Below are 23,687 nucleotides of genomic sequence, written 5' to 3' on the forward strand. Positions count from 1 at the left end.
AGGAACCCTTTTAAACCTCTCAAGAAGCCCTTTGAACCTTTTATAATCTGGAACGTAGCGAGGTGAGAGAATAAAACGTTTCCTGAAAAGTCGGCATACGGTTTCAATGTTTCTGATGGCACCAAAGGTAAGTGTAATTCACCCCTCCTGTTGAGGTGTAAATAACCTGTTCTTGTTCTGCATAAGGAAAAAAACGACTAGTAACTTTGGCCTCCTGCCCTCGCTCCGTATGGGTGTAAAATATATATTAAATGGACAAAGCATAAATGTCCAAAAATTTGCAACCAAGCCACGTGCACAACCACGTGATTTGCATATTTTATATAACTTTAATAGGCATTTACTTTTTGACACTTTTAGTGAAACACCCTGTAGATTAGATCAGTGAGTCCTGATAGGATGTCTTGGCTGTCTCGGCTCGCGATATATTGAGCGGCTGACAAAGGTTTAGCCTCAGATGTATAATAGAAAAGAAACATTTCTTAGAAATCTGAAAGGCGCTCTAGCTACGTGCATGGTACCATGAAAAGTGCAGGACAAGGTGAAAAATTCAAACAACTTGGGAATAGCGAAGCGGAAAATTGCAGCATCACCCTGCCATAAATACTGATTTTGACAAAGGTCAAGGTCAGGAGTTTCTCTCACATTGCAAAGCCCTCACGGACATGTTTAGGTTGGCTGAACATATACGACCATGACATGCTGAGCTACTACCACAGAGGTTCCATATGTCTTCATGCTCTGGGAACTAACCCCTAAAGCCAGCCAGCCTGCCAGCCAGCCAGTTATAGGCAACCAGCCAGCCAGCCAGCCAGGGTCTAGCTAACCAGCCAACAGACCGACCAGGTAGCCAGACAACCAGCCAGCTTTACGGTAAACAGCCTGTCAGCTGGCTATCAAATAGCTGTCAGTCAGCTGGCATATGCAATGCATAGCTGACCAGCTGCCCGGCAGGCCGGCTACAAGGCACACAGCCAGATACGACCACAAGTCTCTCACCTAGCGCGTCGGCGTCGGCGGCTGCGTGCGACCCCCGACGGCTGTGGTTGCCGAGCCACACCTGGCTCCTCATCAGTCCCTTGGTGCCCGTGTGTACCCTATCCACACTGTTGGAACGCAGCTGGATGGGTGAGAACGGCCCGCTGCACCGCCGGCCAGCGTTCAGACTGTCCCAATGGCGACTGCCGCCCAGACCCTCGGCCACCCGGTACAACTTCTGAGAGATGTCCTTACCTGGCCAGTCAGGGCATCGAGTCAGATATAAAAAAAAAATCCGGCTGGGCATGGGGCCAGAAGCAGTGACATGAGAGTATAGTACAGGGCAGATGGCGACAGGGGCGGGGTACACCGCGACGCGCAAGATGATATGAGAACTACTTGCATACGATGACAAATAGAAGTGACACACACATACACTTGCACGACGCAATAGACAGAATAACAGCCCATCAGCACGCCATATTACGCATAACTCCATATGTAATTACGTACACATGTGATGAAAGTTAGCAAGAAGCTTACTCACCTACAAGATTATGTATCACAGCATTGAGGAAACTACTGTTTCGCAATATGGGCGTGAGAACACTGGAACTCCACGTCAGATATGTGGAGTCCTCCACAGCAACAATGGACACCTGCAACGATGCAATTGCCAAGTAAATTCATACGTATATCAACAATGGAAGCCCTCTGCATTGTAATAAACGATAATATCTGCAATCATTCACCCGAATTGATGCGAGCAATAAGAAGAAAAGTGTTGTGTTTTTAGATTGTGGCGCCAGAGACAAATAAAAAGCAGCATATACGGCCCAGATGCAGCCGTATATGACGTAAAAAATGATCCTAGGGTTGTCGCATGGCTGAGGCTAAGATTGCCTCCAGCCATCGCGCAAGGCAAAGGGCAAATTGCTAGTCATCACTTCCTCTAATGAATTTTAAGTGATGGAATGCTGTGCATGGAATGCATGCTGGCAAGTGATGGAGTCGACAGCCGTCGTATCATTAGTTATTTTCCATTGTTTCAATAGATAACACAATGCACAAAACAACGCTAAACACGACAAATGTTTTTAATTAGAGATCATCCAGCCATCTGACGCTGCGCGCTCGTCAAGGGACACTGACTGACCTGATAGACGTCGTCCGGATCCAGCCGGGGACTGACGCTGGAGATCACGCCTGGGCCCGGACCCGACTCGTTCGGACGGTCCCGGAACGCCCGCTCCGACTCCCACTCCGGAGAGTCGATAAACTGGTTTGGAATGACGTAATGCAGGTGAATGCCGTCACAGAGCACCTCCAGCCTGAAAAAGAGCATGGGAATAGACATCGCCTACACACTACAAATAGGTAGGTATCGCATATACTATACACTCGTGGGGCGCATGAGAGATGGAGAGAGAAAGAGAGAGAGAGAGAGAGAGAGAGAGAGAGAGAGGGAGAGAGAGAGAAAGAGAGAAGGAAGAAAGGGAGGAATAGACAGAGAGAGAGAGAGAGAGGGATGGAGGAAGTGAGACTACTGTCGCTATTGTTCCTCGTTTTTCGCCTTTTCATCTTTATCACCACGAAAATGCCCATGAACCCATTTGCAGACGCATTTACATTAACCTTGCTGACCATAATCCATTTGCTCAGCAGGCAACAGGCGTGCTAGCCATTCATTTTCATTACATCACCGTTGCGGAAGTGCGCAGTAAGCTCACCGCCTGTTTCCCACTGCGCCCACCGCCCTTCAGACAGGTCTGCCATACCCTCCCGCTACCATCCATATTTCATTAGCGCTCCATCACCGGGGGACAGGTGGGTCCACTCCCCCGGCCGCCGTTTCCTTATCTGATTCCAATAAACAGCTGACCGGGAGGGCGGCATTTGTCGCCGGGTTATGAGCGCAGCGTGGTCGATCCATCGAGCGTGCTCCAGACCCGGTATAATGTCCGCACCGACCGCCGGATGTACGTGAATGTTCGAGAACTCGGGTCAGAAATCGATAGTGAAGATGTGCTGGTCGTGTTTGGGTGTCCGTGCTTGTAGGCCCTAACCTTTCACTGACCTTTGAGCGTCTCCATTGATCGCTTTCTTCCAAACAGCCCACCAACCATCAATGGGGTTCAATTTGCCCCGGCACACTTCGCTGACGGCATTCAGGGATGTTTTTCTTTTTACACACCCACCGCCCTGACGCAACGTTATTAGTGTGGGCACGGAAATCATTGGACGCCGTAATAAGCTGAATGCTGGACGCGGGATCCATAGCTGTATCAACTACTGGAGAGTGTAAATATGTGCTACTTCTGAGCTCCATTCATCAAGCTCATTTCCGAAAGCCACAGCAAACTTCCTGCTGTTTGTGCAGGCGTGCTATTGGTTAATGGTTAAACATTCACGGGCGGGAAATTAAATGCAAAGTCATCAGAACGGGCTGAATAAATCAACATGAACCTAGTGTGTTGTACGCAAATTTAGAAAACTGACAAACTCCATACGCCATTGCATTACTTTTCTATGTCATATGCTTTGCTTCAATCCTGTCCTCCAATAGCACTCAAAAATGCTAAATCTGCAGCGCTGGCTGCTTCGAACACAGGTTTTTCGGTAAGCATTCTTTTTACATAAGAAAGCATGTGCAATCTAAATCCAACAACATAAAACTCGTAGAAAGCACTATGGGAAAGCTAGCTAGTGGTGAGGTGAGAGCCCGTACTTACTTTCCGGTGAGCAGGACGGAGAGCCGGTCAGTGGTGGCCGTGACAGCCTCCACGGCGTAGGCTTGGGCCGCCGGCAGCGAGTGGTGCTCAGCACCGCGCGTCAGCTGCCCAAACTCGCGGTTATCCACGCGCAGCGGCACGAACAGCTTACGGTGCAGCTCCTTCAGGTGTGCGGGCACCGGTGAGGGCCGCTCCAGCCACCCCGCGTGGCCAATGTGTACCAGATTCGCGGCTAGAAGAGCCAAACTCCAGCCGAGCGCATCCGGTGCACAGATGTATCCGCCCGCCCAGCAGGCCAGCAGAACCTGACTGAGACAGAGCAGCGCGCGCATGGCCGCCGCGCTGCCGCGGAACGTGTGCGGCACCACGAACGCCGCCAGGTAGAACAGGTTGGCCACCTGGAACAGGTTCTGGTGCACGGCCGGCCAGGTGACGCACTTGGGCTCGTCCAGCTCCGGGTCCGCCGTTGTGGAGAGCAGCGGCGAGATGGTCGCGCTCAGCTGGGTTATCTGGGACATCTTCATGGCGAACAGAAGCCCTAGCCGCCTGAAAAAGGGGAAATCGGGGCGTCAAATAAGCGTATGATAGTCTGTCGTAACTAAAAGAGGCACATTTTAAGCGTCAAACAGAACAAATAGACACCGCGGAACTGGCAGAGCCTGTTGTATGGAGTGCTGCGGTGCAGCATCACTTCAGGCGCCAGCCACTAGCGCCATCTATGAACAGGAGCGCAAGCACATATGGAGTGCTGCGGTACAGCATAACTTCAGGCGCCAGACACTAGCGCCATCTAGGAACAGGAGTGCAAGTACGCACGCGAGGTCTCCACTCGTTTGGGAAACACGGATTGGATGGAGAAAGTTGATTTCGGACTACAATGTATCAAGGGCTACACTTGCATATTTTGACAGTCGTAGCATGGTGCGTCAGAATGTAGTCGGTATATGTTATGTGCCTTTTCTCATTTGTATTGTATTTGATTTTAGTCGTCGGGGTGTATCACACAACTACAGGAAGCCGGGATTCGTTCACGCATTCAATTTGTGTGGATGTATTTGCCTATCGATTGCTAATGTGTAATGGCATGCAATTGCAGGTGGTGGCCATTGCGACAATAGATACTAACTTAATCAACTTTAAACCATACCGCAATGACAACCTACCCTTGAATATTAGCAAACAGATGGACACATTTGACATTTTTTAGAAGATGCTTGGATGGACAATGCATATTTTTCGGAGCACAGTCATCGTGATACTATTTACCTTCCCTTTTTCTTATAAGTCTGGCGAAAAGAATATGCAAGAAAAAAATAATTTTGATAATCCCATATCAATGCCCTGTCTGGACTGACAATAGTCTGAAATGCCAGTTCTACTCTTATCAGATCCTGGCATTCATTAACCCTCGCCACACCTATTGGTTTTCTACATACGCGCCGGCCGAGGGGGGTTACGAACCCTCTCGCCATTTCGCCCCTGGTGGAGCTAGGGCGTCCCAGAAAAACGAGCGTGTGCGCCGTTACGAGACGTAAAGATTGATGCCCGGTTTTAAGGTCCTAGGTCAACCGGTGAGCTTTGAGGTCAGGTCAGATGCCCCAAGGTACGGTTCCGTTTTTTGGTGAATAACTTCGCAAAAAACGACCGCAGAGCCGCGATTTTGGCAGCATCGTGTTCGCCTCGCTCAGACGGGTCGAATCATATACATTTTGTTTGGGTGAGGTCAACCTAGGCTGTTGACCTCGGGTCACGGCCATGTCAACGCCCCTAGGTCACGAAATTGGTCGAAGAAGGTCATGTCGCATATCATTCGATTCGGCAGGTCTTCCTGAGTGCATTGGTGGCCTTACTCACTCGCTAGCTCAATTTGATCGGGAGTTATTGACGAAAAACCAATATGACCCTAATGACGTCATAAATGACGTCATTATGACGTCATTTGATTCAACTATTCAACTATCTATGTGCTTGAGATAATTGAAGATCGTTCCCGGCGCCAGAATAGAAGTTTTCATTTTTTCCCAATTTACTTATGATGATGAGGTCACGAAAATGACCTGACCGCATATGACCTTTAGGAAAAATCCAAGATATAAAAGTTGTGAGACTTCTAATGGATACAAGGTCCTGCAAGTTTCATTTCCCTAGGAAAGCTCCTCTGGCAGTGAGGGCGTTGCGAAGTTGCGACGTCTGAAAACCGTGCAGAGGTTCACCTATGACGCCATAGGTCAGTGACCTGACCTGACCAGAAAATGCGGTTGGTGTCAAAAGATCTGGCTTGAATCAAAGGTCAGGTATGCCAGGTTGCAGCTCTCTATCGCCTGCGTTTTAGGAGCTATCGCGAAAAAACTTATGGGGGGGTTGCGGCACCCACCCCCCCTCGAACGGCGAGGGTTAATAACGTTTGAGGTCTCGTCATGCATATGCCTAGCGTATGCCCACCGGTTACCCACAGTTCACTCTAATGAATGCATAATTTAACTTGCATCGGCCAAATGAAACACTTTGTCGTTGCAATTATTCAGCACGCTGAATGAAGTGGATGTGTCAAAGTTTCAATTGTTACTATGAATTGCGGGCATCGTCCCCGTATTCGCCATTTTCAATGGCAGACAGCAATAACGTTAACAGCTTCTTCTTTACCAGGAAAGGAATGAAAAAATAATATTGCATGGTGATACTCGTGTGCAATAATAACAGCAGCAACAGCTAATGTTTAAAGGCATGCCCATGCATCATTGGTATGTGTTAAACTGCCGAAAATAGTAGGCAGCCATTTCTAGCATATTCATGTCTGCTTTTTCTGCGACATCGGTCAACCATTTGCTTTGATTTGAGGTGGCTTTGACAGCACTTTGGTGTTCTAGCTGAAACCACTGATTATCTAGTTCAGCTTTGGCCGTCACTGTTATTGCACTTGACATAACAGCTGTCATAGCTTGGCAACGAGCACCATTTTCAGTTTGAAGGTTTCATTTGATTCTGATGACAATAATTTTCAGACTGTCCTGGTGCTTTCAGTTATGGAGCAAAATGAGGAGTTTGACTATGTATGTATTACCTACATAAGTTTGTCTTCGCCCTCCGCCTTGTGGGTTCCTTCCTTCTCAGTCTGAATGTTTCTGTCTGTCTGTCTGTCTGTCTGTCTGTCTGTCTGTCTGTCTGTCTGTCTGTCGTCTGCCTGTCTGTCTCCCTCCTATCCCTCCCTCTCTCTCTCTCTCTCTCTCTCTTTCCCTCTCTCTTTTTCTGTCTCTGTCTGTCTGCCTGCCTGTCTGTCTGTCTGTCTGTCTGTCTGTCTGTCTGTCTGTCTGTCCGTCTATCTGTCTGTCTGTCTGTCTGTCTGTCTGTCTGTCTGTCTGTCTGTCTGTCTGTCTGTCTGTCTGTCTGTCTGTCTGTCTGTCTGTCTGTCTGTCTGTCTCTCTCTCTCTCTCTCTCTCTCTCTCTCTCTCTCTCTCTCTCTCTCTCTCTCTCTCTCTCTCTCACACACTCTCTCTCTCCCTCCCTCCTCCCCGCTCCCTCCGTCTCCATGCTCCCGGATCCGATGTCTCCATTCACACTGGGGACTCGCTGTGCCCACTGCCCGGGTATCATATTACGCAGAATCGAGGGCACCGCGAGTGCTGGGATCGACAGACCACGCCAGGAAGATGGAGCGCTGCCTGCACAGATATGGGGTGCTGCTGACGTGTTAGCTACTGAGGGAGGAGTTAGGAGCTGCACATCATGGTGTCCATGACTGAGGGATAGGATAGGATCTGCGCCAGTGTTCACGGCTTAGTAACTGTTTGCGTAGGATCCGCGTCAGTGTCCACGACTGATGGGCTAGAGCTGTGTCAGCGCTCAGTTTCTAAATGACCGGGTCAGTTGAAGGGTCAGTTACTCAAACACGGACTTTCCTGCCCCTCACGCCACTTGGGTGACGAGTTGGCGACTGCAGTGTGAGGTGGTAACCGTCAAGGAACTGAGGAATTAGGCTCAGGTCATTGTACATACACAGACTGCTGAAAACATGCTATTGAAGGAAGTTTTTTAAAATGATAGCAGAATATCCTTTCAAGAACAAGTATGTGATAGATTTACTGGGATTTCTTATGTCTGTCCTCCCCCAACGATGGTTTTACTTATCACCAACTATAACTAAAATACGGTGGTAACCATCTCGCTGCACTGAGCTGGCAGACAGGCCCATTTGCACGATTGGATGGATTTCATGATGCGTTCTGGCAGTTCAGCTACCGTGACCTAAATAAAGTGCTACTTGTCACTTCATTAGCAGTGGCGGCGGAAGGTAATTTTGGATGGGGGTGCAAAGTTTTCTCAAGGGGCCCCTCTGGAAGTTTTGGCCCCCCCTTCATTTTTTTCTTTGAGTGATTATTATTGATTTATGGAAAACGAAGATTTTGGAAAATTATCCCCATACACACAAGTTCTGTAAAAGGTTTAAAATTGCAGTGTACATACCTATCTCAAATAATGAAAGCATTAAGAAGCAAATGCAGCTATTTTTTTATCGGCTAATCTTTTAGTCTAGCCACCACCCGCACTGCAGCGTCTCAAACCACTTTTCTGGATCCGCAGTGGACCATTGAGGGCCCTACGAGACCGTTCCAAGAAGACCGTGCTTAGAAGCCCCTTGGAAACCGACCACATAGAGACTCCTCCAGAGGCCTACATGACTCCCCAGGCTGAATGAGCCCTCCGATCAGGGTCGGTCCCTTGAAAGTTGCTGAAAGGTTTCAGAATTCAAAATTCAGAATTCAGATTTATTCAAAAGAAGTCCACTCACCATGGCTTTTCACTCTTTCACGTCAGTTACAAGTACAAAAAGGACGAATTTAGGCCACATTCACGTTCCACACGCATACCACTCATACATCAACTCACTCCGATCATCACTGAGGATCGACAGATCCGACGACCGCTCTGACAGCTCTACGAAACCCGGGCTCACAGGGATCTGCCCCTATACCGTTGAGCAGTGTCACGCCACACTGAAAACAATTTAACCCAAGGCTGGCGAGTAAACCGGTGTTTTACGGGTACCCCTATCCGCAACCATTTTTAACCACCCTCCCAGGAGTAGTGCTAGGTCCCATTGCGGTGTAGTCGTACTTGCTCTGAGCGGATATAACCGCTGTCAGCGAACAAGTCCGCTGAGAGCAGGGACGACTACACTGCAATGGGACCTTAGTGTACTCCTGGGAGGGTGGTTAAAAATGGTTGCGGATAGGGGTACCTGCAAAACACCGGTTTACTCGCGGGCCTTGGGTTAAATTGTTTTCAGTGCACGGTAACACATTCTCCGCCTACCGGATTCAGTGCGTATGTTGGGGTGGCTGAATAGATCGGCTTGCCTCGTTCTGTAGGTGTATAGGTTCGAAAGTCTTTTGAGGGCTCTCAGAATCCGGCATCGGACCCCAAAAAAGCCTGTATGGAGGCCCTCCAAAGCCGGGATGGAGGCCACAGGAGCCGATGTTTAGCCTAAAGAGCCGGTATGGAGGACTGAATAGAGGAAAGGGGTCTCAGTGGGGCCTTCAGGGGCAAGCGTTTGAGCCCCAAAAGTATGTGTGGGATCTTAGAGGCAGGTAGACCCCTGGGATATGCACGGGGTCCCAGGAGCTCGCGTGTGAGCCCAAATATTCGGCTGGCGGCTACTAGAACCAGCATGGGGATTCTTAGGACTTAGAAGCCGCTTAGTCCCACATTTCATGGGTCATGAGTCCCAAGAGTCGATGTAGGGGCCATAAAAGCCGGTGTAGGGCCCATGGCCCCATAAGTTCCGACATTGAGACTCTCAGAGGCCAGCGACGGGGCACCAAGAGCAGATAAAGTGCCGCAACAAGCCGGCATGGGGCCTGAGAATCAGTGTGGAATTCCAGGAGCCTGCGTGAGCTCTCGGAGACCTTCGTATTTCGTAAGGTCCACAAAGGTCGTTGGGTCCTCTGAATCTGAACTCTGCGGGGCCCTCAGAGGCCAGCATGTCTCCTGGCACCTGCCTGCGTTGAGGTGACACCCTCCGAGGCCGTCGTAAGGTTCTTCAGAGGCCAGCGTTGGCCCTTGAAGCCTTCGTTAGCCCCTAGAAGCCGTCAAGAGGGCCCTCAGAGGTCAGCATGGCCCCTGGAGCCTGCCTGCGTCGAGGCCCTCAAAGGCCGTCGTTGAACCCTCAGACGCCAGCGTGGGCCTTTGGAGCTTGCGTTGGGTCTTAGAGACCATTATGAGTGCCCAGAGAGGTCGTCGTCAGGGCCCTCAGCCCCTCAGGGACCATCCTTGGGTCCTCAGAAGTTGTTGTGAGGGCCCTTAGAAGCCTTCGAGAGGATCATTAGAGGTCGTCATGAGGGTCCTTGGCCATAGTGAGGGTCTTCATGGGCCCCCAGATACCTTTGCAGGGCTCTCATAGGCCTTGGTAAGACCACTAGAGGCCATCGTTAGGGCCCTCAATAGACCGTTGCAGGGCCCTCAGATGCCAGCATAGCCCCTGCAGCCTGGTTGTGTTGGGGCCCTCGGAGGCAGTCGCTGGTCCGTCTGAAGCCAAATGGGCCCTCAGACTTGAGTTGGGTCTAGGGCCGTCACGAGGGCCCTCAGAGGCCAGTGGGGGCCCCTGGAGTCCTGTGGAACCCTCAGCGGTCGTCATGAGGGCCCTTAGTGGTCGTTATAGGGCCCCAGGTGACAGAGGTCGTCGTGAGAGCCCTCAGAGATCGTAAGGGCCCTCAGAGGCCGTGCCGTCATAGGGCCCTCAGAGGCCGTCATAGGGCCCTCAGAGGCCAGCGTGGCCTCTGGAGTCTCCTTGGGGCCCTAGAGTCTCTGTGGGACCCTCAGCGGTCGTCATGAGGGCCCTAAGTGGCCGTTGTAGGGCCCCAGGGGACAGAGGTCGTCGTGGGAGCCCTCAGAGATCGTCATAAAAGGGCCCTCTGAGGCCGTCGTGGGGGCCCTCAGATGCCGCATGGCGCATGGAGCACCAAACGCGGCTCGGAACACTTCTAGTCGGTGTGGGGGCCCCAAAGACTAGCATGGGGCGCTCCTAACCATAATTGGACATCCCGGATGATTCCACATCAGTGTTCATTTCTCGATCACTGGTTTTCAGGAGAAAATGTATTGGATGGTGCGACGGGCCCCTTGCACGGATTTTGGGGGTGCAAAAAGATATGTTTGCACCCCCATGTTTGTCGATGGGGGTGCAGCTGCACCCCCTGCACCCCCTATTCCGCCGCCACTGTTCATTAGTATAGTTATTAGTTATAGGACTTCATCACACCGACAGCAGATGTCTTGTAAAGTAATAACAATTCACGTATCATACTCTTAATATGTAGATGCGTCCTATATAACAATTTACATATGATAAATGCACTTAACCCACACAGTACCACAGGGGGCTGATTTTAGGTCTCGTTTTCAGGCTGTTCTGGGGTTGGCACGAATAATTAAAAAGTAGTAGAACAGCTGTCTTTGTTGACGTATCTGCCATGTGCATTATTAAAGATATTTAATGGATATCTTGCGAGAAACCCGGCTCACAATCCACATTTACAAGCAAGGATTCTTAATTCCATGGTCAAAAACCCGCCTACTATTCATCTATAGAAAAAGTGAGCGCTGCAGTGATTAAAAATTTTTATTGTTAACGCAACTTGGAATGGTTCCTTCGTTTTAGGAAAAGAGTAAAGGAAATCAGATCAAATATTGTATAGAAACTGGTGAGGTCCGAACATTCGAATAAAACAAAGCATTACATCAGAGCTGAATTTCATCCCCTAGAAATATGTCAATTACTATAGCAAAGTGAAATGACTCCATACAGACTAGTTATTAGATGGTATAACTATTCGTTTGGAGGCCATCACGCCTGAAAAGGTTCCGATCGGACATACCTATAGATGGCCATAGCAGGACTAATAGTGCTATTATAGATACCGCCAGTGGCTGTAATAGCCGGCATAGGAGGCGAGAGGACTTCATTTCCTCTTCGGAAAGCTTCAAATAGGAATACCAGTCATGTCCAGATGACCACTGGACGATGTTCAATAAAATAGATATTGGACACCGCCCTGATGTGAGAAGCGATAGTCTCGGCCAGACATTCCTAGGGACTACATTCCTTCAGGGATGTAGTCCCTACTACCACAGTCATTATTGCCTTATGTTGTTTCCTTGCCGTATTGTGTGGTTTGTGTATAGGGTCTTTCGGTCAGTGCAAGTGTTCAGTCCATGTCAGCCCATGGTTTGATAAACAGACAACATTGTCTTTGTCATCAACCGACGGTGACACACGACTCTGTAACTCGTGTTAGTATTAACTGATGTGATCCGGCTGTCGAGCCATTAGTTAACCGCGGCGCGTTTGGCAACAGTTGCTGACCGGTGACAGACAACGACAGCGGCACTGCAGTCTGGCTTCTGGCAGCGGAAGCGTGTCAAAGCTGTAGCTAAGATAGGGAGTAAGTGGAAGGCACACTTGCAAAACATACCGACATGACGCTATGAAATTTCAGTTTATATCCTCTTCTCATTTAATTAATACTTTTCAGAAAACCATAAACGCATCCTAAAGAGGTGGCCATTATTTGAACTTGGTCTCCATTTGATATTCAGCCCAGTTCGGAGTAGAACTACGCCGTCAATAATCCAGAGGTTCGCCCAGAACTCTTCTCCCGGAGATTATGGAAACGACCAGCTTGAGCGATTGTGGCTGCCCGGCGCGCTATGTGCCGCGAAAAATGTTGACTGTTTCGTAATGGGGTTTCTAAGTCCGACGAAGTTTAACGTCAATCTCTTACGCCTACAGCTAAGCGCCGCAGTTAGTAGCAAATAAGGCTGATTATTCCAGAATGGTTAGCGCAACTAGTGTTTACGGTTCGAAATAGCATTTCACCAACATATGTAAATTAATGAAACCAAAACAGCTCTAATCAATCACATTTACGAGATACCATCAACATTCCCCATGTTTTGAATACCGCATGCCACCCTGGCATGCCCTACGCCTGGGCAAGTTATTCGGGTAAACAGTTCACTATGTAAGTGCACATTGCACAATTACATAACTACATGGAATTGAAGTTTCGGTTTTTATTTTTTTCTGGCCTGCGTGCACTTCCAACCATTGTTGGCCTTTAGATAGTAAGATCAGTCGAGTTCGTCATTTGGTCCCAGCACTCTCAGCTTATGTCATTTTTCTCAGGAGTTGCATATTGTCCCATTTCAGTGGTGTTGGAATACACCATTTTTCTCGTCGCCTTTGTCTGACGGCTGCCGTTGCACCGCCGAGGATAAGCCCTCTATTACCGGACGACGATATGTCACCGTGCTGCAAGGCTCGACCAGTCGGGGGAACGGGAACACCGGACAGGCCCACAGCCACAGGTCGTCAGGCAACGAGCGGCTCCGGCTTCAGCGGCACCAGCTAAATCGACTGGGGCGACTCCGGCTTCGGCGCGGCTAAATCGATTACACGGGCGCGGCAGCCGGGGTGGAGGCGACTGCGCCAGACGGCGGCGCCGCTGACGCTCTAGTGAGACCCTCGAACGGCGTAACGATGCCGTCCGAAGCAGGAGGTAGTGCGCAGCAGCCAGATATAAATATCCGCTGACGTAATATCCTTCCGGCCGCGACACAGGTCGAGGAAACACCGAGAAACTCACAGAAAACAGACAGGGAAGCAGACAGCTGTTAACCCTCGCCCGCACATGGGGGGGGGGGGTGGTTGCCACCCCCCCAGGTAGTCTTTCTGCTCTGCACTCCACATTTTTAGAGCTAGAAGGCTGATTTTTCGTATAGCTGCTCCTCTATCCTTTCTTGATGTCCACTGAAAATTTCAAGTTTCTGTGATTTTTGGTTTTGGAGATATGACCTTGTTTTTCAGGTCATGTCATGACCCAAATGGCCAATTCTCAACATCTTGCGTTTGCCATGGGCCTTATGAGCTTTTGACACCCTGATTTCGGCCTTTTTTGCCAGTCTTACCTCCTACCTATCATGGAACATGTTGTTCGACGATGTACAGGGGTCAAGGTCAGGGTCAAGGTCAACCTAGGTCACCTAAGATAATTGCGTTTTAGGCAAGCTGAGTTTACTTTTTTTGAAGTTTTTTGACTGCATTTTTGGTAAAAGCTTCTCAGATCATGATTTCATGTAATATGGACCCAAAAACAATCGGTGCACACATCAGTATACACACAGACACACACAGACATACAAACACATATAATTGACCTTGACCTAACTTGACCTGAAATGACCTCAGCAGCAAAATTCTGGTCGGGTAGTGTGACAAAGAGGTTCTAGCTGGCTTGGCACCAGAAAACAGCATCGTCATCGGTATTTGATAAGCAGCACACTTGATATCCAACGGTGACCCAAAACAGCAACATTTTTTAGTTTGACCTGACCTGGAAGGTCAATGACTGACCTGAGAAGGTAAAACTGGGTATCATTGGATTCGTCTCTTCCCAAAGAATCTTTTTGGTCTTTACTGCTAAGCTCTATCTCCAACAGGAACGAAATGGCGCGGGGGGTGGCAACCCCCCCCCCCCCCCATGTGCGTTCTAGGATGGGAAAATGGCATGTGCGGGCGAGGGTTAAGCAGGGTCGTTGAATCTTTGGTCACACGTAAAGCTAGAATCGAAGTAACGTTCTCTGCTGCTGTTTACAAAGGCTGGAAATTGAACACCATGTTGCACAGCCAGCATGAAATGGCATCCACTAAAAGAACAAAGCTATTCTGTCGACAGCACCGATCGGGTTTGTTTGATTTAGCGTCATCAGGCAGTTTACATACCGGAGAGCAGAATTCCAAGCTCAGTTACCGCTCAGTCTCAGTTACAGCATGTTTTACCGAAAGCGAGCGAGACAGCAAATCAAAATGCTTTTTAACAGTTTGGGTCACGTAATGCAATCGAAATAACGGGCGAAAATGAGAGAATGATTAGGAGAGCTTACTGGTATTGGTATATGTTTCAAGCTTGTCAGATTATATTTTGATTCTCGACACATGTGAGCTGTCCCTGCAGAATATATGCGTCAACATAATAGCCATTTTCACGACGGGCTATCCGGCGAATGCACCTAATTTGACCAAATCTGCAACTATAATAACTCAAAATGAATGACCTGAAACGGCAGAGACCTGAAATTTTCAGGGAAGGTGCCAAAAGGTTGCCTAAGAGGGTATGCCAAATTTGGCGGCACTTCGCGCCGCCGTTTTTACGTTATTTGCGAAAACCCTTAGGAGGGGGTTGCATCAACCCCCCCTCGCCGGGCGAGGGTTAAATCTGCACCTAATCTCTTTTACAGCAAATATCTTCATTTTATGAATTTATTACAGTATTACAGTCTTTTAATCAATGATGCTCTCTGATAATACTACAAAGCAGGCATATAACCAATTAGTGCAACCCTAGCTGATAGCTACTAAGAGACACCCTGAACCTAATTGGACCAAATCCGCACCTAATCTGCGCCAGATGTGCACCAAATGTGTACCAGATGGCCGTCGTGAAAACGGCTTATATCTTCTGGTATATTTAAATATGTTTTATTTGCTTCCAGTTCCAATAGCACAAAAGGTAGTTGGATTGGATACCTTGGTAATGAAACAATGATTAAAGTCGAGTATTCATGCAGACAACATTATCATGCAATGATAAACATATTTAAAAGAGTTATTTGTATTGTACTTCAATCTTTTCGGGGTAATGTACCCCTTCGATGATGCGTAATTAAAATATTTTACAGATCTAGTAATATTTTTAGTTTCGTCTGCTGGTCTCTTCTATGAAAGGAGGATAAAGACAAGGAAGACTTCCTCTTCCCCTGAGGAATAGCAAACGTTGGGGAGCTGTGGCACACGGACGCCCTCGGAATAATGTTGGATCGTGCCGGCTTTTTTTCCATTGTTCGTGGTACGAACATTGCTGCTTGGCAGGCTAGCGTCGAACAAAGAAGTAGTCCAATATACCTACCATCTGATACTGGGCAGGTCTTTTACAGGGCGGGCCCGAACACTCAGCGGTTGGTAGAATTGCCCAGGTAACGATCGGGCAATAAAAAGGCTTTGCGAATTTGACCCGTCTTGTTAGTTCTTTTGAGTGGTCCCCAGGTCCCAAATGGTCCGGAGTATCCTCCACGTGGAGAGTAGAGGGAGATCGGCACTGAGGACCTTTGCCGTGCGTGAAAGAGGTCAGAGTTCTATAGCCTTGAAACAGACACTCAAACAGTGACCATGAAAGGAGGGGGGGGGGGGGGGGTCAGGTGAATGGAGAAGGTCAGGAAGGTCCTGAACGCAACAAAATCCAAACGAGCATCCTTCTTCTCTTGGTTTTGAGTTCAGGGAGAGATCCAGGCTCATCAATCAGGTGAATAGGGGAAATCCAGGCTAATCACCTAAGTCAATGACAAAAGCGATGGGGCCATCAGCTATAACCTGATAGAAAGATTAAACGTGATTTTTCCATTACACCCAGGGGTGCTTCCAAGTATCAAATCACTTCGATTAGAGTAGTGAAACCGATATTCGTTTAGTAATTATAATTTCTAACGTCTTCAATGAGCATCAAAGGCGTGGGCTTCATTCAATTGTTTTACAGTGGCATGATGATCTGAAACACCGCTCTCATTATTTGATGGCCTTCGGACGTCTCTGGTGACCTGTAGGCCTTAGGAGGACTGCAATGACCGGAATGCCCTTTGTCTCAGAGTCCTCATGCAGACTCTGTTGACCTGGTTATCCCTCAGGCAGCTTCAGGTAACCCGACGCCGCTCAGTTGACTTCTATTGACCCAGAGGTCCGTCGGGGAACCTCTGCTGACTCGGGAGCCTTCAGAAGACTTCCGTTGACCCAGACACCCCAGGGAACCTCTGTTGCATTATGGGGCCCTTAGGAAGCCTCTACAGTGACCTGGGAGCCCTTATTCGAACTTCAGTGATCTGGGAGCCCTCGGACAGTCTTCAGTGACCTGGTGAGCCTTCAGGCAGCTCCAGTGACTTGGGGAGTCATATGGCGGCTCTAGTAACCTGGGGAGCCGTCAGGCAGTTTCCAGTGACCTGAGAAGCCCTTCTTCGGCACCCAATGATCTGGGGAGCTTCAGGCAGCTCCGGTGACCTGGTGAGCCCTCAGGTGGTAAACGGGGACCTGAAGAGCCCTCGGGTAGCATCTAGTGACCTGGTGAGCCCTCAGGCGGCTCCAGTGACCTGGGAGCCCTTCGACGCCCAGTGACCTGGGGAGCCGTCAGGCGGTAAACGGCGACCTGGGGAACACTTGGGTAGCAGCTCCAGTGACCTGGTGAGCCCTCAGGCGGCTCCAGTGACCTGGGAGCCCTTCGACGCCCAGTGACCTGGGGAGCCGTCAGGCGGCTCCAGTGACCTTGTGAGCCCTAAGGCGGCTCCGGTGAACTGGGGATCCCTCCGGCGGGCTCTGGTGACCTAGTGAGCCCTCAGGCGGCTTCGGTGACCTGGGGAGCCGTCAGGCGGTAAACGGCCGCCAGATGAGGCGCGCCGATAGGACGTCGATCGATAGCGCTCATCGACGGCCGGTCGCCCGCCGATGGTCCAATCACGCGTCGCCGCCGACGCTGCACCGTCGCCGACCGTCGCATACCGCGCACATACAATTACCGCGTCCGACCCCCGGCCTCACTGTGGGCAACCGCACGTGCCACCCGCAGCAGCACGGACCGTTCCGCGGCGTGCCGATACATCTGTCCGTGTCACCATCAGACGAGTTGCTCAGAGAGAGAAAGAAAGGTCCCCAGCGGGCAGTGCGACACGGCCAGTGGTAGTTAGACACGCCCGGAGCGGCCTCCAGGCAGCAAACGTCCGTGCTATAGAAGATTCTCACGGACAGCCATAGTGCTATAAAACGCGTGCTGTGGTACTTGAGTAGCAAGCACCAAAAGTGCTTCGCCTGCAATGAGACGCATCCGTTAAACTCCCTCTATGTAGCATTAACAAAGTGCAGTGAGACTGCCCAGGAGGCGTGTATCCCTCAGGAGTATGCACGTGTAGCCCTCCGGCCGGGCCTGGAAAGGTTTGGTCGATCCTAGGTCGTGGAGACGTCGTCGGGCAGAGTCAGAGATGAGATATGTGTACCGGGATTATTAATCTTCCGGAAACTTCCAGGAAGTGCTGACTTTTCATTAGACCCAATCGATTTTCATCACACTATGATCAATGATCGTTACTTTTTGTGCTCTCTCCCTCTCTCTCTCTCTCTCTCTCTCTCTCTCTCTCTCTCTCTCTCTCTTTTCTCTCTCTCCCTCTCCCTCTCCCTCTCCCTCTCCCTCTCCCTCTCCCTCTCTCTATCTCTCTACCTCTCCCTATCTTTCTTTCTCTCTCTATCTCTCTCTGTCTCTATGTCTCTGTCTCTGTCTCTGTCTCTCTCTTTCTCTCTCCTCTCTCTCTCTTTTTCTTTCTTTCTTTCTTCGTGCGATCTGAAAGAACCATGCTGTCAATATCACTGCTGTAGAATACTTGAACGTCTCTCTACATAGAGATGTTCTGAGGAGTCGCATTTTAACCAATGTTGAGCCGACTACGTTCTTCAAAGTCTCAGAGGTCGGCGATATGAGACGGTCAGTAGCAATCGTCTCCTGATGGTATCAATCGGGTCAATCGGGGCCAACCTCCCAATACACTCTGTGGCAGACGAGCCGCCGAGAGACGGTACTTACATGACGTATAATACTCATCACATCTCATGGAAAAATAGTTATGGTTTCCAATATTTTATTTATACCGCAACAGAAAACAAAAGGAGTGCTTTGCAAAAATATATGCAAAAATATGTCTCAGAATAGAAAAAAGTACTACAGAAAAAACGCACACAAAGGAAGGTCAATATCAATTACCATGCGTTACCTAGACAAGGACGGTTGCCAGTTTCAAAGAAAACATTACCTGTTGAAAGCAATAGCATGGATAGCTTTAGCAGGTTCGACAAAACTATCCCATTTTCATTTCGGCTGGTGTATCCGGAGTTCAACATGCTATGTTGGGATGTAGAATTAAGTGCCAACTCATGTAGGTCCCGGGAAAAGACGCCAAATTTAGATGTCACTCCAATCGACTGTCTCTTCTGAGTGATTGCATCACCACAGTGACAGACTCAATCTACTTGGAGACATTTCCGTACCACCGATACTCAATCCGAGCATTTAACTAAGAGCTTTCCTTGGCATGCTCCATGCGTTCATGGCCAGATCGGTAAGTCCATGCACATGACGCTCGGTGAACCAAATGCTATTTATAGTGATCTTAACCCGCGCCCCGTTGGGCTCTGCTGAGCAACGCGCCCGGTTGGGGGGGGGGGGGCATTTTGCCCCCCCCCCTAAGATCTCGAGAGCCACGCAACCTAGCGACAAGCGGCAAACGATGTTGGATAGCCCTATCAAGGAACTACCTTGCGACCCAATTTTATTGACCTAGGTCAAACCGATGACGTCACAGGTCAGGTCAAAGGTCCAATTTTCACCGTTTACAGGCATTTCAAGAAATGCGTTGTAAAATCGAGTAAAATGCATTTCATTGAAAATCATTGATGGGGAAATGTTCTTCAAACACATATTTTGCTATTTAAGGTCACTGATACTAGGTCAGGTCACAGAGGTCAGGTCACGGGGGGGTCACAATATGAAAGTGTCGTGTGATACATGTTTTATGGTCCATTTTACATGACAAATGCGATTATGTGGGTCAAACAGCCTTTGGGGCCAGCTTAGGTCACGTTTTGGTCAAGGTCAGGTCAAGGTCAGGTCAAGGTCAGGTCAAATTAGGTCAAATTTCAAACTTAATATTTTTGCATAAAATGGGTATCGAATCGATGCAGCTCGTCACTGGGAGTTCAATGGTGGTCTTTGTTTTGCCGTACGTGGTCTAGAATCGCTAAAAATTGAGTTCAAAAATTTGACGTCATCATTTTTGAACAGTTTTTTTCGCTATAACTTGGCCAAAAAACGAGATATCGATCTGAAATTTGGTATGTAAATAGAAGAGCGCAGGGACTATCGCATATATTCCGTTTTTTCGAAATTCGGAAAATTTTTGGATTTTTTTTTTCAAAGTTTTTCTAAAAACATCTATTTTTTGAATTTTTTTTGGGTCAAAAACCCAAAATTTTGAAAATCCGAGATAGCAGTTTTGTAGCGCCGCTTTTTGTCTACTAGACCATATGAAGAACTTTGAAATTGCTTGATAACTGTAGATTTGGCTAGCGTTTCAAGATTGCATGTTTTTTGCTCATTTTTGCTCGGACATGACCTCAGTTTGACCTCAATAACTCCTGAGCTAAGGTGACCTAAGACTTGAAATTTGGTGTGAAGGTGTCAAATTGATGCCCGGGAAGGTACTAAAAATTTGACGGCGCTGCGCGCCGCCGTTTTCTTGCTATTCAGGAAAAAACACAGAGGGGCCAAAATGGCCCCCCAACGGGGCGAGGGTTAACCCTCGCATGTGTAGGGGGGGTCGGATGGACCCCCCCCATGGTTTTTCGCGAATAACTCGCGTAAAAAGCGGCCGATCGCGACGAAACTTTCAGTACCCTCGCATTGATCAATTTTACACCTACCCTGAAAATTTCATGACCCTGACCCCAATGACCTTTGACCTGTGACCTCTTTTCCGAGACCATGTTTGGCCGGAATCGCGATTTCGCGTATGTCGGCTCGCACTAGCCGCGTGTTTGCAAGCTTTTCGTGGTTTCAAACGTTCAAACATGTGATTTGATGTTACTCCCGTGTGTGTCAAGGTCACCTGAAGGTCAGGTCAGGTCATTGACCTTTGGTGACCTCGGGTGACCTCGGGTCACTTTTTCGAGTTTTACATGTTTCTAGGCTAGTTTTTGGAGCTGATTTCGAATTTAGCAACCATTTGAACATTTACGAAGTAGTTTTGGTGACTTCGTAACATGTTACGAAGCTGTCAGAGGCGGTTGACACGTACTACGAATACCCGTCACGACGCCTACTGGTTGACCTGACCTGACCTGACCCGACCTGGTCTAAATGCTTCAAGACATCATCTGTGATCAAAACTAACACGATATTCGTGATCAGCACCCCGAAAAACCCCTTAGCAGCCACGCTTTACGACTTTCTAACAGGTCCCGATTTTCCCGACTTTGGGTCATTGACCTGACCTGGAAGGTCAACCAATGACCTAGGACCTTAAAATTGGGTATCATCGGCTTCCTCTCGTCACGGGCAACACGCTCGTTTTTTCCGCGAAGCTCTAGCTCGATCAGGGGCCAAACGGCAAGGGGGGGGGGGTCCAACCGACCCCCCCCCCTACACATTAGAAGCTGGCAAACGCCGCACACATGCGAGGGTTAAGTCACTAAAGTAACTCAATTGTACAAAACTTTTAGAGTGTCTGTGAACATTGGCACGATTCATGAATACAGTTTAGAGCACCGCATGCCGTATGTATGTATATCAGGAAGGCAGTTATTGACCCCTTGACCCCAGGTTACCTTCTTAGGGGCTGAGATAACGTGGTAAATAGGATCCATTTCCCATTCATAGAACACTATTCACAGAAACTACCCAGAAAGCGCGTTAATCTGCTCATAATGGAGGAAGATAATTAGGAGCTTATGTAGGAGACGGGAGAAGAGGTGAAAATAGGTTGGTCATTTGAATATTTTCATATGTTTATTTCATATTTGTATATCTTCTTTGTGATAACGGAACATGTAAATTGAGGGAATGTTTATGTGTACGATAATAAGAGCAGTTTGAAACTATTCTTCAGCAGCTATAGGTGGCATCAAGCATCTATCAAATGATATAAGCTACTAACCACTGAATTGTCGGTAACTGTATGAAACGTACGTTCATTGGATATTTTATGAATGATATAAACTGAGGCTTATGACGCAGACATAATAAATGCCTACACAGGTATGGAGACTCAGATATCCCTCAGCTTCTGCCTTCAACCGTTGTATAATGTAGAATATTCGCTGACTATTGTTTGTTAACCAAAATAAAAGACGCTGCTCAACAGGCGTCCTATTGAGCGTCCAGTGCCGTTAAGTGCTGAGAACAAAGCGGCCACAGCCAGCTCCAGACACCAGCCGGAAAAGGATAGCCCTGACGCTGATAGTGAGACAAAGGAGACTTCCTTTGTCAAGGAGCTCATAATTTATATGACACGTCATCCTCGAGTGCAATCATAGCCTAACGAAAAGAACAAGAAAAATGTTAATTGTTTGAACACTCGCGAACACTGAGCGCCACATACGATGACATGCGATGACCTATCCAGAAAGGAGGAAGTGCTGTCTGGAATCTCTCTCTCTCTCTCTCTCTCTCTCTCTCTCTCTCTCTCTCTCTCTCTCTCTCTCTCTCTCTCTCTCTCTCTCTCTCTCTCTCTCTCTCTCTCTCTCTCTCTCTCTCTCTCTCTCTCTTTCTTTCACTCTCAGTCTTACCTATAGGCAATTCCCACAGGCACACGCGGTGTTGACTCGACCTCTCACACAGCCCTTGTACCACCTTGCAATAATTGCAAACCACCTTGTCTCGGTTCTCCGCCGTCTCTTTGTGTCTTTGTGTCTGTGAATTCCATGAAACTCCCTCCTCTCTCACACAATTCTCGGGAACTCTCGACACCTAATGGGCGTCATGGGTGCCATTCCAGGCTGGCGACACGACTTGGCCATACCGCCGCCGCGCCGCCCCGGGGGCAGTCGCGATGTTTCGAGCCGGCAGGCGGTGTCGGGGTGCCATGCGGCCTACCTTTGGGTCTGGCGCCGTGCCATCTCGATCCAACTGGCCCGCCGGCGCGGCTGGCACACCCACCTGATGGCAATCGCAGTGACAAACTCACCTGACGGCGGCGGCGGGCTCCTGGGCTAGCTGGTCGGCCGGTGCGGCGCTCCCACTCTCAGCCACGCCACGCCCAGTTCACTCTCTGCACGGCGCTCGGCGTGCGCGTCTCACTGGCTCCTCTCCCGGCCTGCCGCACCTGCCGCCCCGACGGAGTGCTTCGATCGCCGGCTCGCGTCGACCACGACTGCGTAACGTCGGCACCGACGACGACCGACCGCCGCCGACGGCCCGACGCGAGCGGCGGGTCGTGACTGAAGAGGTGTGGGAGCGGCGCCGGGAGGAATCTGTACCGCCGCGAGCCTGGAGGCGATGCTGCCTGCGCCTCCGGTGACGAGCTGAGGGGCGGCGGGGCGTGGGGACAGGCGTGTGCGTGTGTCGGGGACCGGACAGGACATCGTGTCAGATAGAGACACAGACGTTAGTGTCGACACCGGACAGGAGGGAACAGGACACGTGATGGATGGAGACATAGGAGGGCGGTGACGAAACGCCACCTGGCCCACAATGCGTCTCCTGAAGTCAGCGGACTCCGGTGTAATGTCAGCAATAGGGAGTGACTCATAAAATTTACTCATGTTTTCTTTCGATATACACTGAAAAGCAAATAGAAATACCTCCGAGTTCCGATGCGCAGAGTTTTGATTATTACTAGTCATAGTTGTGGTGAGTGGCTCGCAAATTTATTGATGCGTGTTTTCAAGTTTTGTTTTTGTTTCGTCTCAAAGCCAGGTGCGCGCAGGGTTGTTTATGTTATTGCGTTCACTTAGTCCTCGAATAAAGGGCAACACAATCAAAATCATTTAAGTTGTTTTCGTCAGACGCGAGCTAAAAGACTTTTCATTCAAGTTCGTTAGGCTTTCAACAACAGCCAACTCAATTATTAGCGCTTAAGTGTTCTCGCGATATTCTGCGGAATTGTAAGCTGCTTGCGCCAGCCTGGACAGAAAATCAATATCTCAAGTCGCTCTAAATGGATGGATGGACGACTTTAACTAATTCACACCCAGTTAAACTTTATGAAAAAAAACATCAGAAAATAGCTGAAAATTGGAAACGAATGCTTTCAATGCAGCGAAACAATGCATAGTCAAGGCACACCTAAGTGAAATGACCGACAAATAGGCGGAAACGAGGAATAAATATAATAGAAGTCTGC

General features: G+C 49.0%; 1 protein-coding gene across 1 annotated transcript in view; it reads right to left on the bottom strand.

The window, feature by feature from the left end:
* LOC122377674 (blood vessel epicardial substance-like) overlaps window positions 1–22,719 on the bottom strand; it is a 32,831-nt gene extending 10,112 nt beyond the window's left edge. Inside the window, exons 1-5 of the mRNA XM_043357986.1 lie at window positions 22,530–22,719; window positions 3,711–4,256; window positions 2,135–2,309; window positions 1,526–1,637; window positions 1,000–1,233 (exon numbers count right to left, since the gene is read on the bottom strand). Coding sequence (XP_043213921.1) covers window positions 1,000–1,233; window positions 1,526–1,637; window positions 2,135–2,309; window positions 3,711–4,234 — 1,045 coding nt within the window. The 5' untranslated portion in view covers window positions 4,235–4,256; window positions 22,530–22,719. The remainder of the gene's footprint in view (window positions 1–999; window positions 1,234–1,525; window positions 1,638–2,134; window positions 2,310–3,710; window positions 4,257–22,529) is intronic.
* Between the last annotated feature and the right edge of the window lie 968 nt (window positions 22,720–23,687).

Source organism: Amphibalanus amphitrite, unplaced genomic scaffold (genome assembly GCF_019059575.1).
Source record: "Amphibalanus amphitrite isolate SeventyFive unplaced genomic scaffold, NRLGWU_Aamphi_draft 000048F_arrow, whole genome shotgun sequence".
NCBI lineage: Eukaryota > Metazoa > Arthropoda > Thecostraca > Balanomorpha > Balanidae > Amphibalanus > Amphibalanus amphitrite.